Genomic DNA, 16,137 nt, shown 5'->3' with positions numbered 1-16,137 from the left:
CACACACCACACACACACCACACACACCACACACACACAAACACACCACACCACACACGCACACACCACACACACACACAAACACACCACACCACACACGCACACACCACACACACCAGACACACACCACACACACCACACACACCACACACACACACACACCACACACACACACAAACACACCACACCACACACGCACACACCACACACACACACAAACACACCACACCACACACGCACACACCACACACACCACACACCACACACACACCACACACACCACACACACACACACCACACACACACACCACACACGCACACCACACACGCACACACCACACACCACACACACCACACACACACCACACACACACACACCACACAAACACACCACACCACACACGCACACACCACACACACACACAAACACACCACACCACACACGCACACACCACACACACCACACACCAGACACACACCACACACACCACACACACACCACACACACGTACACACCACACACACACACACACCCTGCAGAGAGTCCCGTTTTGTCTGTCCATAGCACGTGGCGAAAGATCAGAGAAAGCGGCTCACACGATTCAGTAGTAAGTAAACAGATGTCCAAGGGACACGTGGACCCCGCGACATCACCTTCCCTTGCATCAGCATCCCCCCGTTACCGGTGAGTCTCAGGAGAAAATGACTCCGTGCCCACCAGACCAGCCTAGATGCCCAAAGAAGACTCGCGCTCAGCAGACAGCCCTGCCGACACCCCTCCTCCAGCGGCTCTCGGAGCACCGGGGCACAGAGGAGGGGCCCCGTGCAGCCTGTGGGGGACGCCGATGGAGACAGCCGTACATCTTCCGTGAAGGGGCTTCTCCCCTCCTTCTCCATGTCGTCCCCGGTCAGGGGAAAACGCGGTGCCCCAGGCAAGTGTGCGGGTTTTGCGCGCACCCTTCGTGATCTCGGTCCGTTTCTTTGCTCCGCTTGAGCAGAGACAGTCGAAAATAGCCACCTCTGCATCTGAGAGAAGCCAGATGAGAAAAAGGTGGGGTGATCTTTGGAATGTTGTATGGTAGGCGGACCCCTGGAAACATCTGTCCACTCACCCCCGCGGGGACTCAGTGCTCAGGGCTGGAGGTACAACGGGAGGTGTGTGGTGTGGGCAGGAAATCTAGAGCTCGGTTCCATCGCAGGGGGTAAAATCACCTGGGAGGACGAGGTATAAACGGGGAAGGTATTGTAAACAGGAGACATCAGGGAATCAGGCAGAGACCGCGAGGTAGGAAAGCGTGTTCTTCTCCAGCAGGAGCCTCTCTTCCCCCACCCCCATCCCCATTCCCAGATTGAGTCTTATAAACACCATTTAGACCCTGTACTGATTCCTCTGAGGACAGATGATGCCAGGACTCTTGAACTCAATAAATACTAACTGGAAACGGTGAGAAGGAATACTGCAGCTCCCTTTCCCGTCAGATTTTGCAAGAGTGCGGATGTCTGGGCCGCCTCACTCATCAATCCTTTCCCCTCCTGCTGGTCACGTTCTGGCTTCTCACTGTTTTTAATATCTTCACCGGGAGATGGTCAAGGTCGGAGAAGGTGGAAACTCACCCCCGTGAGAGGCACTAGTTCCCACCTGCCCTGAGGACACATACGGTCGGTGAGAGAGAACTCGCATAAATCAGGTTCGATGTTTAAATGGGCATCTTTGATAGCCTGATTCCGAATAATGGTACATTGCAGTTAACGCTGCCATGCGATTAGCGTCTGACAGTCTCTCCTGGAACTGCAGAATAGACTGGGTCAAATCAAATCAACTCAGACAGAGAACGACCGCCCTCCGCCTTCCCCCCTCCTGCCCCCTTTCCCAGAGGTATAGACGTCTCCCTTCAGCAGCTGAGTCAAGTCATGAACTAAAAACAACGTTCACACTTAACAGGGTGGTTCCCGATGGTTGGTTTGTGAGTTGACCTCTCCTGGGATGTTAACTATTAGCCGCCGTTGACCGTTGCCTGCAACCTCGGTGTAAATGTTTGACGGAGTGCGCTGACGTGTGCCCGCCGGCGACTTCAGGAAGTCGACCGCTGGGAATGCAGAGGCACACGGTGCGAGTAGAAATGATCCACCGTGCAAACCCTGTACGGTGTTCCTGTTCAATCATTTGTCCGCTGTTAAATGATTTACATTCTGATGCGACCTGGTGATCCCGGGACTGCAATTCCAAGCATTCCTGCGCGCTCCAGCGCTGACAGTCTCTATCAATTACAGTGTCCGTAAAGCTCCTTCAGCTGGTTGAGCATAAAGAATTATTGTCCCCAGTCCTTGCACGTCTCTCGTTAGTCCTCTTGGCCCACGCTCCAAGGTGGTCCGGCAGCAAACATTATTACCCATATTTGAAATTCCTAAGCTCGGAAGAGCCTGCAGGATATCCTTCCCTCGAAATACACAGGCTTGCTTCAATGCATTGTTTTGAATTACAGGGGCCACTTCTGGATCACACAAAAATAATTAGAAAATCTGTGAATCAGAGTTTGGTTTATACTTCGAAAAAAAAAGTAACCCTTGGGCTTCCCTGGTGGCACAGTGGTTGCGAATCCGCCTGCCGATGCGGGGGACACAGGTTCGTGCCCCGGTCCGGGAGGATCCCACGTGCCGCGGAGCGGCTGGGCCGTGAGCCGTGGCCGCTGAGCCTGCGCGTCCGGAGCCTGTGCTCCGCAACGGGAGAGGCCACGGCGGTGAGAGGCCCGCGTACTGCAAAAAAAAAAAAAAAAAATGTAACCCTTGTTTTAGCTGACTCTCATGCTACCTGTGGTCCTGAGACCATGTTGGCTGAGACTGTGACCTGGTTGGCTTGGGGGAGAGCACGCCCTCCAGAAGGGCAGACGCTGGACAAGAAGTTGGGGGTGCTTTCCAGCCCCATCACGACCACTAAAGCCTTGTGACTTGGGGGGAGTGCCTTGGTGGTTTTCGATTTCTGTTCTCGGTGAAAGCGGGCGGCCGGGCTAGCTGAGGTCGAAGTCGGTGCTATAGCTCTAAGTTTTTGAGCTCCAGTCACTACCACTCACTGTAGGATCTAGTGGTATTAAGGAGAGAAAAGAAAGGTAGGCGTTTCTACTTGTACTTGATAACAGAAGTACAACATCAGTTAATTTGGTTGTTATTCCTGCGTGCTGGTGGACTCCAGGTTTTCCTTTGTCTTTAAGATCTGAACTGTATATCAAATACAGTGTTGTGCACTTAAAATCTTGTTAGGAGGGTAGATCCCACATTAAGTGTTCTTACCTCCCCCCGAGAAAAACACACAGAGGGACACAAGGAAACTTTTGGAGGTGATGGATGTTTATTACCTTGAACACGGCGACGGTATCACAGGTGTTGCGTATGTCTGAAGTAACACATTATATATATTAAGCGTGCAATTTCTTTCCGTATCTATTATACCTCAATCAAGCTGTTAGATAAAAGGAGATATGGACTATATCCATTTTGAAATATATATACATAGGATTTTTTAAAAACCTAAGAGAGGCTTATGTCCTTTTAAGACAATGTCCGTAGATCACGATTAAATATTTGGGGGAAGAACTAGAGAACAGAGTATTTTTAAACTTGGATTCTCTAACAGCGCGGACCAGTTAAGCTTTCTACGGTGAGCGAAGTGCCCTGAACGTACTCTGACATCATGGTAGCCGACAGCTACCTTGAAGTATTGAGTACGTGAAAGAGAGGTGGCTATAGTGCAACTGGGGAATTACCTTTTTCATTTTATTTAATTTTAGAAGAGTCACAATCCCACTGTAACCTTTTCTTCAATAAAGCCTTATTCCTGGTTCTGAAGTAGAGTTTAGAAAGAAAAATGCATGTGGTTATCAAGTAACTTTACTCTGCTGATTAATCAGGTTGACAGGTTTGTAAAAAGCCGGGGACTAGCCCATCCCTTAATTTCTCATGAAGACAAAGATGAAGCCCTGGAGGCAACTGTGTAGACCCAGGACCACTGGATTTGTTCTAAGAGCTGTAGAAAGCATGTCAGGGAGCTTCGGGTCCAAATAATTCAGAGAAGATATTCTATGAGTGCTTGAGATTTTAGAGAACACCTTAGAAAAGAAATGCCCATCCTCTTTGGGGAGAGATCATAAAGAAATCATCATTAAAGGACCAAACTTATCTTCCTTGGTTTTCCTTTCAGGAGCTGATTGACGTTGACAGTGAAGTGGTGTTTGAATTAGCCTCGTATATTTTACAGGTAAGTCGTCTCCCCCTCGTCTTTGTATGCCCGGGCCATACACAGAAGAAAGAGGAATAAGACTTACCATGCATGGCAGTTGCTATATCCACTGGTTCTTTGACTTCTTAATTACTTTTAGCCACAGCAGGAAAGAGCTACTGGGGAAGCTACACCATGACGGCAAATAGAGTCTTCTCTATTCTCTGTTCTCCTCCAAAATTTTAAGATTGTATTTCTCTGCAAAGGAAAATTGTGTGTATAACCTGAGATTGGGGGAAACTGAGACCATCCAGTGACCCCCCCTTTTCTTTAGGTCACTGGAAAAAGCCAAGTAAAAAGCAGGAATTAATTGCCAGGAGAATCACTGTCATGAAAAACAAGGAAAAGATCCTTAGCTTATGTGAAAAAGAGTCATACTGAATATTAGAAACACTGGCAAGATGAACTAAAATGATGTCATTAATTTATTCCTTCAGCAAGATTTAGTGAGCAACTACTATATTCCAGGCGTTATGCTAATGCAGTACAGACTCCATGGTCCCTGCCTCCAAAAGCCCACAGTGCAAGAAAAAACAACAAGTAACACAAGACATGGACACACAGACAGTGCTATCCAGACAGACATCCAGGTTCAGAATCTTTAAACTGGAAAAAGTTAGATCAGGGCTTAGACGTGGAAACTTTCCCTTTGTCATTATGAATCACTTTCTTCGTATATAACTTTCTAAAGTTTAATTGTCTCATATTCAAGTGGTAAATACACGTGTCCTTCCTTAATGCTATTACTATAGCTGATAGGACGAAACAGCAGTCAGTCGGACTGATTCAGTAGAGGACTTCATTACAATGTATTTTAAAATCTGTAACATGGGATCAGAATGTATCACTGACGTCTGGGTTTTCTTCTTCTACAGGAGGCAAAGGGAGACTTTTCTAGGTGAGTTTACAAGAGTTTTTGGCTGAAAAATGTATTCTGTTGCATCTCTATTAAAAGAAGCTATTCTGTCTTTTCTTCGTAGGAGGGCAGTTTATTAATATTATACCTTAATGTTGAAATCCAGTTCCCAACTTGTCAATGGAAATAGATGCACCAGGCAGAGAAGGCGTAGTAATAGGAGGATGTTCTGTACCAAATGAAAGTTACGAAAGGGCCGAGATTAGAACCCACGGTCACACATGGCCGTTGTGTTGAGATGTGTCAGGTTGCCCAGGTGTCTTCGTGGAGCCTTGAATTATCACTCTGGCATGAACTTGACTAGAGGTATGACCCCATGGGCGCAAACATCTTTTCTTTCCCTCTGTTTTAGTTCCAACCCTGAAGGTACAAAATCCTAGCCCGCAGGAAGATGTCTTTCATGAAAGTGTTACAATATAAATATCCCACTTCTACTGTCTTTCCTTTTCCAGATGTTATGTTAGGGAGAGAACATAAACAGACTTCACCACGGGGGGAAATGTGCCCTCTGCTTTAATAAGCCTGCAGGTCCACCAACTTCAGGCTCGTCATTCATTTCATTGGGCACGTGGCCCGTTGACCAGTAGGGCTGAAATGCCAGTGTCTCCTGATCATTGCTGGAGACAGACACAGGGCTCGTAACCATCCACCGACAGGACTGTCTGCTCAAAGACAGACATCATTCCTGGGATGCTGTTTTATTGGACTCCCCTGAGCGAAGTCCAGTATAGCTCATTCTTTAGAATCAAGGTCTAGAGATATGAAGACTCAACCACATGTACAAGAACGGCATCAGGGCGTGGGATCCTGGCCCATCATTAGGAAATTAGCAAAATTGGTATGAAAAAGAAATACAGGGCTTCCCTGGTGGCGCGGTGGTTGAGAGTCCGCCTGCCGATGCAGGGGACCACGGGTTCGTGCCCCGGTCCGGGAGGATCCCACGGAGCGGCTGGGCCTGCGCGCCCGGAGACTGTGCTCCGCAACGGGAGAGGCCACAACGGCGAGAGGCCCGCGTACCACCAAAAAAAAAAGAAATGCAGGTTATACCTCTTCTCCATGAAGGAACTTGGGTGTTTTCTCATGCTTTGGGGGATCTGATCTGTAACTGCAGCCTAAACTACTTTACCTGGTGGTCTACCTCTACTTGTCCAGCTTTCTCAACTTCATGCTGACTGGTTTTTCAGGTCTTAGCTGCCTTCTGTCTGCTCCCCATGCATTTCTAAGGCTTTCTAGCAAAGGCAGAGGTATATTTTCTCACTCAGGTATCTCAGCAAAACCAAAAAAATTCTTTGACGATCTAAAACAAGGGTCAGCAAACACTTTCTGTAAAGAACCAGACAGTAAATACTTGGGTTTTGCAGGCCACCCAGTCTCTGTTGCAACTACTCACACCTCCCTTTCTAAGTGCAAAAGCAGCCAGAGACAGTAGGTCAGCAAATGAGTATGTCAGTGTTCCAATAAAACTTTATTCATAAATTCAGAAATTTGAATGTCACATACATTTTCACGTACCACAAAATATTCTTCTTCTTTTGATTTTTTTTCTCCCCAACCGTTTAAGACTTTTTTCTTAAGATTTTTTTTCCCAACCATTCTTAGCTCACAGGCCACATAAAAGCAAGCAGGGTTGGCCAGTGGGTTGTAGTGGGCTGACCCCTGATCCTAAAATATAGTCCCTTCAGCTCACTTTGATTATTTGTAGAAGGAGACCTCCAGGCCCCTTTTATTTAGGTTTACCAAGTTCTTGCTATGAAACAGAGGTAGTCCTTTTTTGGGGGAGCCGCGATGAAGGTTTATTTATAGCCTTAGCAGGAGACCATGTAGGTGGCCAATAACTGTTGACGGAATGGATTGAGTGCAACATTTTCAGGATCTAGAAACTATACTTTGTTCTGTTTTTTTCTTTGTTAGTTTTTTTATGCCTTTCATTTGGTATTGGACTTGAGGCTCTTGGTAAGTGCAGGTTCATATCTATTTACAGAAGGCTCTGAAGTCCCATGAAAAAATGGTTTAATAACCACAGATCCAGTGGATTCCATTGTCTGGTCTACTTAGTCTGAAGATACTTTTCCCCGCCTTTCCTTTCTTCACGGGCTCTAAACCGTGCTGTAAATATTATTTATTTTTGAGAGTCCCCTGACAGGATGGAATGTGAGCTGGGAACAGCGTCCCCTGGCCCCGCAGACCCTCGGAACGTGGGGCTGCAGGGATGGTCAGTGGGGAGGAAGGGGAGGCCTGGCCTCCAGTAACTCATGGCCCCCTCATGAGCTTGCGGAATCCCAGCTTGCTGGCTGCAGAGAAACAAAGGGTCCTGGTTTGGCTTCATTTGTCAAAGTGTTCCCTCGCAGTTTGTTTATAACAGCAGCTGTCTGGGGTGAGAAATAGCTGTCAGGGGAAGGGAGAGGTCAGACACCTTATCCAAAAGGTCAGTTTATCTCCCAGCGTAAAACTCACGTCACAGAAGTTGGGATTCCCTGATAAACACCGTTCTCTGCACTAGCCCACGGTTCGTATGCTTGAGTGGCCCGGAGTTTCGGAACAAGAGAAGTAATCCAGAATTCCTTGATTTTACCTCTTCCCGTCCACATCTGGGAAAATCCCCATAACGTTGAAGTGGGGACCACATTTGGCTTGGTGGCCAAACATCAGACATTTTCGATGTCCCATTCTCCTCGTTTAGTATTGTAGAAAGTCGTTTTTGCTCTGTTTACGAATGCCGGACTCTACAACCTTAATTGTATTTAACTGAATGGCTTTGACTCATATACACACCCTGTAAACTCAGTACATTTTCCTGAGCAGCATTCATAACATAAGATGTCAACTTAGAACACACAGAGCACCGGGGAAGCGTTTTATACAGCACGTGGTCCAGGGCTTAATTCTGAGATCTTCTAGAATCTAGAGGATCAAATAACCTTTGAAATTAATGGTGGCACACAAAAGGCAAAGTAACTGTTTCATAGCCTGATGATCCTGAATCTCTACCTTCCTAAAAAGCTACTTTGCCCAGGATGCTATTATCCTATATGTTTACATTTCAGTGAATATACGCAGATTACATTTATGTGGAATGAGTATTAAAAATCTATATATTATGGGAATTCCTTGGTGGTCCAGTGGTTAGGACTCGGCACTTTCACTGCTGTGGCCTGGGTTCAGTCCCTGGTCAGGGAACTAAGATCCCGCAAGCCACTCAGTTGGGCCAAAAGAAATCTACATATTATGGGAGCAAGTTCCTTGATGTACAAGAGGAAAAGGGTTCTTTTTACAAAAGGGAGAAGTCGAAAGTGCTGATATTACTTTAATAGAACGAGAACTGTGTAAGGTCAACCCAGAGCCATAACTACTCTTTCTCATGAAACTCACAAGCTGTTTGTTTCTCCTTTTGGATTCTTTTTTGCTCAGCAGACCCCTGAAGGCTGATTCTTACGTAACCCCCTTTTCTTTCCAGTTAATGGAAATGTTCACTTCCTTGTCTTATTGAGCTTGAAGGATTATTCTTATGTAACCCCCTTTTCTTTCCAGTTAATGGAAATGTTCACTTCCTTGTCTTACTGAGCTTGACAATGAAATCTTGGGTTCAGTGTTGCTGAAAGAAAATGCGTGAGGTATAGATAGGAAGTATTGTCCATGATAGGAAGAAATATATGTCACCCATGTTCATATTCTAGCATAGACAAACTTGTAAGATATCGTGAAAGGTTGAGGAGATCGTCTTATCTAAAAATACTTTTTCCCTTGTATTATTTTCCTTAGCAAAGCATGTAGTGGTAGTATTTCATTTCCTGGTACATATGTATGTAAAAAAAAAAAAAGAATGTCCATCAACAATGAGGAAATCAGTGGAGTTGGCATTTCTGTTTAAAAACAATTGAAGAGCCTAAGAACTGTTCATCGTGGCAGCTATATAAGCAAATATTAGGTTGAAGAGGGCCAAACAGTTTTAAAAAACAGAAAGTTATCCTTTGATAATCACTCCTGAGCATTAGTCAGCTAATACACATTTTCTAAGATTTATACGTACTTTGTTCATCACAAACTCTGCAGTGGTTTAAGTACCGAGCACTGATTTTTCTTATTAAAAAAAAATTCCTTGTAAAAGAGATAGAGCGGGAAGCAGCCGCATAGCACAGGGAGATCAGCTCGGTGCTGTGTGACCACCTAGGGGGCTGGGATAGGGAGGGTGGGAGGGAGATGCAGGGCGGAGGAGATGTGGGGATATATGTATACGTATAGCTGATTCCCTTTGTTATACAGCAGCAACTAACACACCATTGTAGAGCAATTATACTCCAATAAAGATATTTTTTTAAAATTCTTTTAAACATTCAGTTACCATAGAAAAATAATACTCTTGTCTTTAAAAAGGTCAATTCAGGGAACGCCTAATTTGGTCAACTGAACAGGACATTCAAACTGTATAGTTACATTCTAATTTAATGTAATAGAAGACTTACTAATACACTGCACTAAGCAAGGTATTACTTAAAGAATTTGATTTTTTTTTGCTTTTTTTCCCTAAGGGGACCTTAACTCCTTAACTGAAAACCCTAGTGGCTAATCTTCATATTCTGATTTTGAGAATAGCCTCACTTTTTACTTTCTGTCAGCCTTTCTGAAAGGGGGCCACCAAAAAAAAAAAAAAAAAAAGGAGGGAAAACAATCATTTTAAACAACGTTTTACCAAATCGGTGAATTGATTAAAAATACTTTATGCTGAACCACATAATAAATACATTCCCAAATCACATTGCCTTTGATATAAAGAATCATCCACAGATTAACAGGGACTAGTAAAAAACACATCTGTTCTGTAGAATTTTTTTGCTAACAAGATTTATTGAAACCAGACAGGTAAAGCTTGGTTACTCCAGGCCGTCTGTTGGGACCCGGAAACATCTTTGTTACAGAGAACTGGATGTATTGATGCTGATCATTAAAAGACTTATAAGGACCAGTAAGCAAACAGCACCTGAAAAAGGCTAATAGTAAGGAAACCCCATGTAAAGTTCTGTGGGTCACATTTTGCTTACCTGTCAGGCAAAGCTCATCGTGTGCTCTAGAGGTGATGGAAGGCTGTCCTCTATCTGCAGCTTGTCTATTCCAAGGAAACACAGCAACCAACGTCAAAAAAGCAATGCTGTGATTGAATACAGAGGGGTCAGTTTCTGTGACATCCGTACAAAGTTAAAGGCTGGTGCCAGTGGGAGAATATCTGCTTATCAGAGTTCCAGGGTCAGTAAGAGTCTTACTGTGACCCTGATTTATCAACCTCCAGGGTTCCAATTCTACTTCTTAATAATAATAATAATAATGCTCTAGAAATACAGCAACACGTTACTCCAACAATAGAAATGAGTAGCAGGGAAATTGAGTTTTACCTCCATTTTAGAAAAGGAGTTGGAGGGACTTCCCTGGTGGCACAGTGGTAAAGAATCTGCCTGCCAATACAGGGGACATGGGTTCGATCCCTGGTCTGGGAAGAGCCCACATGCAGCAAGCGGCTGAGCCCGTGCGCCACAACTGCTGAGCCTGCGCTTTATAGAAAAAAAGGGGGAAAAAAAAAAAAAAAGAAAAGGAGTTGGAGTGTTTATTTATTTGTCCTGAAAAATTCCTTTCAGCTTCCACGGACTGCCTGGTCTTAGGTCTCTAGAAGAGCAGCTAGAAGCCAAAAAAAAAAAAAAAAAGTGAAGATCTTTTAATATTTCCTCTTCTGTAAACCATGGGACCATGTGTTCACTAAGCCAGAAAGATAAAATGAAACTTCTGTGGGGAATAAAAAAGTACCCTCTTGATTTTTTTGTTCTTTGTATGAAATCGCATCTGCCTTTTTTAAGAGCATTTGTGAATTACTGCAAATGAAACCTGTTTTACTGGTATCTGAAAATGCCCTATTTGTAGGCTTTCGTTGTTTTGGTTTTTTGTCAGACTAGATGATGCCTTTAGGCAGTCACAGGTTAAAGGAAGAATTTTAGAAGATCAACAGGAAAAGAAGATAAAGGGCTGCTTTTCTTCCGAAAGACTTTTTTTGGTAACATAAACATTTGTACAGATTACTATCTTTAAAAAGATGACAACATTATTTTCTTGCCCCGCTAAGAGACAGCGTTGAAAGTTGATTAATCTCAGGCAGTGGTCTATAAATCACAATTCTGAGTCTAGTAACATCATTACTTTGCACTTACCTAAGTGATTTTACTGCTGCAAGTCATAGCGAGCTCAGTGTTAAAGCAGTGTTAGAGCATTTGATCACTTGGGGTATATTTTCCTACAATGTTTTAATTGGCCTCTTGAAAGAAAACAGCTGATAGGATCATATACTAAGAGAAATCGATTTGCTGAGACTTTTAGATAATTAGTAAAAAAAAAAAAAAAAAAGAAATACTCAGACAGCTGTTTTTGGAAGAGTCAACATTTGGAATACAACTTACATAACCTAACAGTATCTTTAGTACCCAAACTTGCAAATTTCCCTATTGGAAAATGACTAGAAAAAAAGTCATCTGTTAAGCTTGAAATACATGCAGCCCAAAGGAGAGTTTTTGTGGGGAGAATTTAAATTTATATAATTCTCGTTATGTTATTTTATCAAAAAAAAAGAGAGAGAGAGAGAGAGAATGGGGTGTGTGATATTTTCCCATGACTTCTAAAGGACTTAGAGGGAGAAAGCAGCTGGAATCTTTCATGCCAGCAAGACCTTTTGAAAGGAACAGAATCTGAAATTTTGAAACAAAATGTTCAAGTGGAAATGTTATTACAGAAAGCTTTGTTTTGTGCACAAAAGTCCATTTTACTGAGCTTTTCAAGTGTGTAATTCACAGTTTCCAAGCATAGAAAAGTATTCAGATAGGGTATTTTGCAGGATGATATTCTTCCAATCCTATGGGAATTGTTTAGATATACCGTAAAGGAGGAAATTTTGTATTATGACAGCTTGTCTCGTTTGCTAAATATTTCTTTAATATCACTATCACATTTTGAGTTGACCTTGGTAATAACAAAAAGGTTCATGGCTATGACATTATGTCAGTTTTTCAGAATTAAGATTTTGACTCAAAAGGATAACATAGAAAATTAAACAGCTTTTTGAGTAAAATTATTGTCTCAAATTGTAGGCTTATAAAAAAATTTATTTTGAATTTTTACAAGTTTCCAACTATGTTAGAAACTCAAAAAATGTTTCCTGTCATCCTAGGAAAAACTCACTAATCAAGAAAGAAATTTTTACTTAGATAAATTAGCCATTACCATCAGAAATAAAGGGGCACATACTTCGTAAATGTTGGTAATTTTGCCCCTCCGTACAGGTGGCAAATTAGTGTGGCCTATTTATCCATGATACATGCCCAGAATCCAGAATCCTCTGCTGGAAGAATCTCAGAGGGACCCGTAGGTGCTTCCCTGGTGTCTGCAAATGGTCACACAACTACAAGAGAACCCTCTCAAGCATCATCCTCTGCCACCAGTTCTGTGGGCCTCCCCGTACCCCTGAAAGAGAGTACGTGACAGGGAGGAGATAGCCAGTGTCCCCATTTTCTTTGCTAGAACCTTAAGTTCAACTTGGTTAAAAAAAAAAAAAAAAAAAAGAAGAAGAAGAAGGAAGAAGGGAAGGGAAGGAGAGAAATTGTTTCCTGCATGATTATTAAGATAAGGAAAGAAGAGAAAATCTACAGCTCTCCTATTCATCTGTCTCAGAGTTTTCTAGATGTATTGTACCGTTGAATAAAGTAATACAGATCCACAATGCGTCTCTGAAACTCTAGGGTCCCAGTGTTTCTGAACCCAGAACCTTGTGGGTTTTAGATGGGTAATGCGGAGTATACCGTAACACCCACGGCAGCGCCTGAGGCAGCTCCTGGAATCCAGTCTGTTCACGCTTCTGCACCAGAATGTGGATATTCATACCACGTGGCAGAGAGAGAGAAAAGTCAAACACATTAGGTTCACCACCAAGTTGGTTAGAAGGCTTTATATCTTAGAGATTTTCAGATTTGGGAATTGCGGATAATGAGGACCCGTAATACTCTTTTTAACTCATGAAATCCCTCTCCCTAGAGAACTTGACCTTCGTGATACGCTCATGAAATACGGAGGAGTTAGTAGGATACTAGCATCATGTTACTGTCTCTGAGTTTTGTGTTAGTCCTTTTTTGTGACACTAGTGTAGCTTTCTGGCTTTAGTGCTCTAGTGTTTTAGTAGCAGGACACCTCAAAACCACTGGTTTCAGGAAGAATTCTTCCACACGAAGCCAGTTCTGTCTGCCCCAAGTTTGTCCTGCAAGTTATGGACATCTCATTTAACCCAAAGGGAATCTTCTAAAAGAGCATTTTGTCATTTTTTAAAGGAAAACAAGCACCTTGTGGATTTTGCTAATCGTCCTATCAAATTTCATTTTTGCTTTCTTCACTCTGTGGTGTCTTGGTTAAATTTGTTCTTGCTGTTATTTGTGACAGATCCCCTAGTTGACGCATATCGCTAGAAACCTTAGTTTTCCAGAGTAGATCATTCAGACTTCCCATGTTTTATGAGCAGGGCAGACAACAGAATCACAATCCATCATCTTAAAAATAAAAAACAAAAAAAAAGCAAAAAAAAAACCCAAGTCAAAAGACTAACACTTCATTGAGAGACCAATTTTTTGCTGGCAGCATTAATCACTACCTAAAAGTTGTGAATAAAATCTGGTTAATATTAAAAATAAGAAGACTTTTAAAAAAAAGAAGACTTCAGTTTTACTCTCAGTTTAGCAAGTAACTTTCCAAGAGACCTTTTATCTTTTGTTAGAAATGGAAACTGACTGCTGTTTGGAACAAGGAACTGTTTTAGGGTATTTTATAAGTTGGCATTTAGCATTTGTCCTGACTCTGGGGAAAATGTCCAAGTAGAAGATCTTGAGAGAGGAAGCTGGGAACTTCTGGCACATTCTTTCAGTTTCAGCTTCCCAAGTCTCTGGAGACAGAGTGACCAGGTCTCCCATGAAGGCAGCTTTGTGATTTGCAGCCAGGGTATGGCCAGATCATCTGACAGGGCTGGCCCCCTCTAAGTCATTACAGATGTTTACAGACAGCAGAAAGGCAAATAGGACACTTCTACACAGTTGTCCTTTGGGGCTGTTTAAGAGCCCTGGATCCCTTCCAGAATGTAATGGATTTGGATGGGCTTCACGCCTTCGTGATTTCTTGTTGTATTTGCCTGTGTCACCTGGCGCTGGGGGGGCGCTTTAAGAAAAGCCACTGCAGCTCCAGCCAGGAAGTCAGACCTGGGACTCTCATCAGGGATGCTTGTTTGCCAACAAATGAGTGTTAAGTGGGTAAGACAATCTCTTCCTCCTTTGGTTCCTTCCTTCCCCAAATATACTTTAGATGTGATGAGTGTGAGTTAAACCCACACTCGTGCTTCAGCTTAAGTGTCTTTCTCACGGTTCCATTCAATAAACGTTCAACCCATAAGGTGCCACCCTAGGCACTGATGAGTCCATGAAACAAATCCCTATTCTCAGGGAGCTTATAGTTCATAAACAGGGAAGATAAGACCCAGAAACTCATCACTGTAGGCTCTTGGGTGTTCGGGGACCTGAGTATTCCTTTACGCCTTAACAACGTGCAAGTAAAAATTCCAGACTCTGCTTGGGAATTGAATTTTCCTAAACACAAGGAGGTGACCTGTTTGAAAAGCTCCAGTGCTGACCCTTGCCTCCTGGCTAAACTTGAACTCTACCAGCCTGGCATGGAAGGTCCTCCAAATCCTATGCCTAATCTGCCACTTATTGGGTCTGCTTAACCCTTCCATACCACCCGTTCTAATTGATCTCTTCAGTTCCGGGCCTCCATACTCTACTGTATTCCACTGAGAAGAAAAATAAGATTCCTGTCCTTTTCTCCATGTGGGCCCTGCCCCAAAGTCTGCTTTTACAACAGAGCCCACGGGGGCCTTCCTTTCCTCCCAACTTTTTAGTTTGTTGTTTGAATCGACATGATCCAGTGCTGCCCAGATAGTCAGTTCTGTTTTTATTCACACCTCTCCCTCCCTGCACTGAAGTGTGAGCACTTTTTGAATGAGGACGATGGCTTATCCTTTTTTCATATATCCCTAGAGCAGGGGCTCCACAAATACATTCAACGTATTGATTATTAATCAATAAATCCTTGCCACCTACGTGATAACCGTTCAAGGACTTAGATGTATTGATTTCAACACTTACAAGTTGAGATTTTCCTTCCGGTTGGTTGTCCAAAGCCAAGATTCACAAACTTCACTGTCGCTGTTTCTTAGTCCACTTGAAAAACGCCCTTTCTGGGAGCAGCTACAAGGTCATATCCATGTGTTTTTTTGTCACCAGGTACATGAACTTGAAGTATGGAAATGGCTTTGCCCACTGGCACTTGGCTTCCAAAGGGTAGCTGCTGATTCCTAGCTGGAGGCAGTGTTTCTGGCTGGGCGGGGGCCCACGGAAAGGCTGTGGCTGTGGTGTTCCCTCCTTCTTTTGTATTTACCTGTGAGCTCCTATCTCTTTGCTTTTTAGAACTGCCCAAGGTCCCCCGGTGGTCAATATTTGCCTTGATTTGCATGAGCAGAACAGAAGCTGCTCCCACAGCCTAGGTTAGAACTGTGTGCAAATGCAGGCTTCACAGCAAGGGCCGTGAGGCGCTCTGGTGGACCAGTATGAGGAGACACCTTTACACACCAGAGCCATCCCAGGTGGATGCTGCTGATTGGCTCTGGACGTAGACATTGGGGGCCAACACCCAGATGTCCCTGTCCCAGCAGGGCTGCGGGTCTGCTGAGCGCCCACAGGGGAGTCAAGCCTCTGAAGCCCCTGGTTAAATTAGGGGAATTTAAAGTATCTCCCAAACCTGAGATCATGCGAGTCTGAAGGGAAGGAAGGATTTCTGGTCCAGGGACCGGACACATAAGACCTCCTCCTAGTGCCTGATAATCCACTTCACA

General features: G+C 43.7%; 1 protein-coding gene across 12 annotated transcripts in view; it reads left to right on the top strand.

The window, feature by feature from the left end:
• Positions 1-16,137, top strand: part of FRMD4A (FERM domain containing 4A) — a 663,610-nt gene that overhangs the window by 551,645 nt on the left and 95,828 nt on the right. For all 12 annotated transcript variants that reach the window (XM_067030461.1, XM_067030468.1, XM_067030469.1 and 9 more), the window contains 2 exons: positions 4,193-4,249; positions 5,146-5,168. In XM_067030461.1, coding sequence (XP_066886562.1) covers positions 4,193-4,249; positions 5,146-5,168 — 80 coding nt within the window. The remainder of the gene's footprint in view (positions 1-4,192; positions 4,250-5,145; positions 5,169-16,137) is intronic.

The sequence above is a fragment of the Kogia breviceps genome, chromosome 3 (genome assembly GCF_026419965.1).
Source record: "Kogia breviceps isolate mKogBre1 chromosome 3, mKogBre1 haplotype 1, whole genome shotgun sequence".
NCBI lineage: Eukaryota > Metazoa > Chordata > Mammalia > Artiodactyla > Physeteridae > Kogia > Kogia breviceps.
The sequence above is the reverse complement of the archived record's forward strand: the minus strand, read 5'-3'. Positions and strand labels throughout refer to the sequence as shown.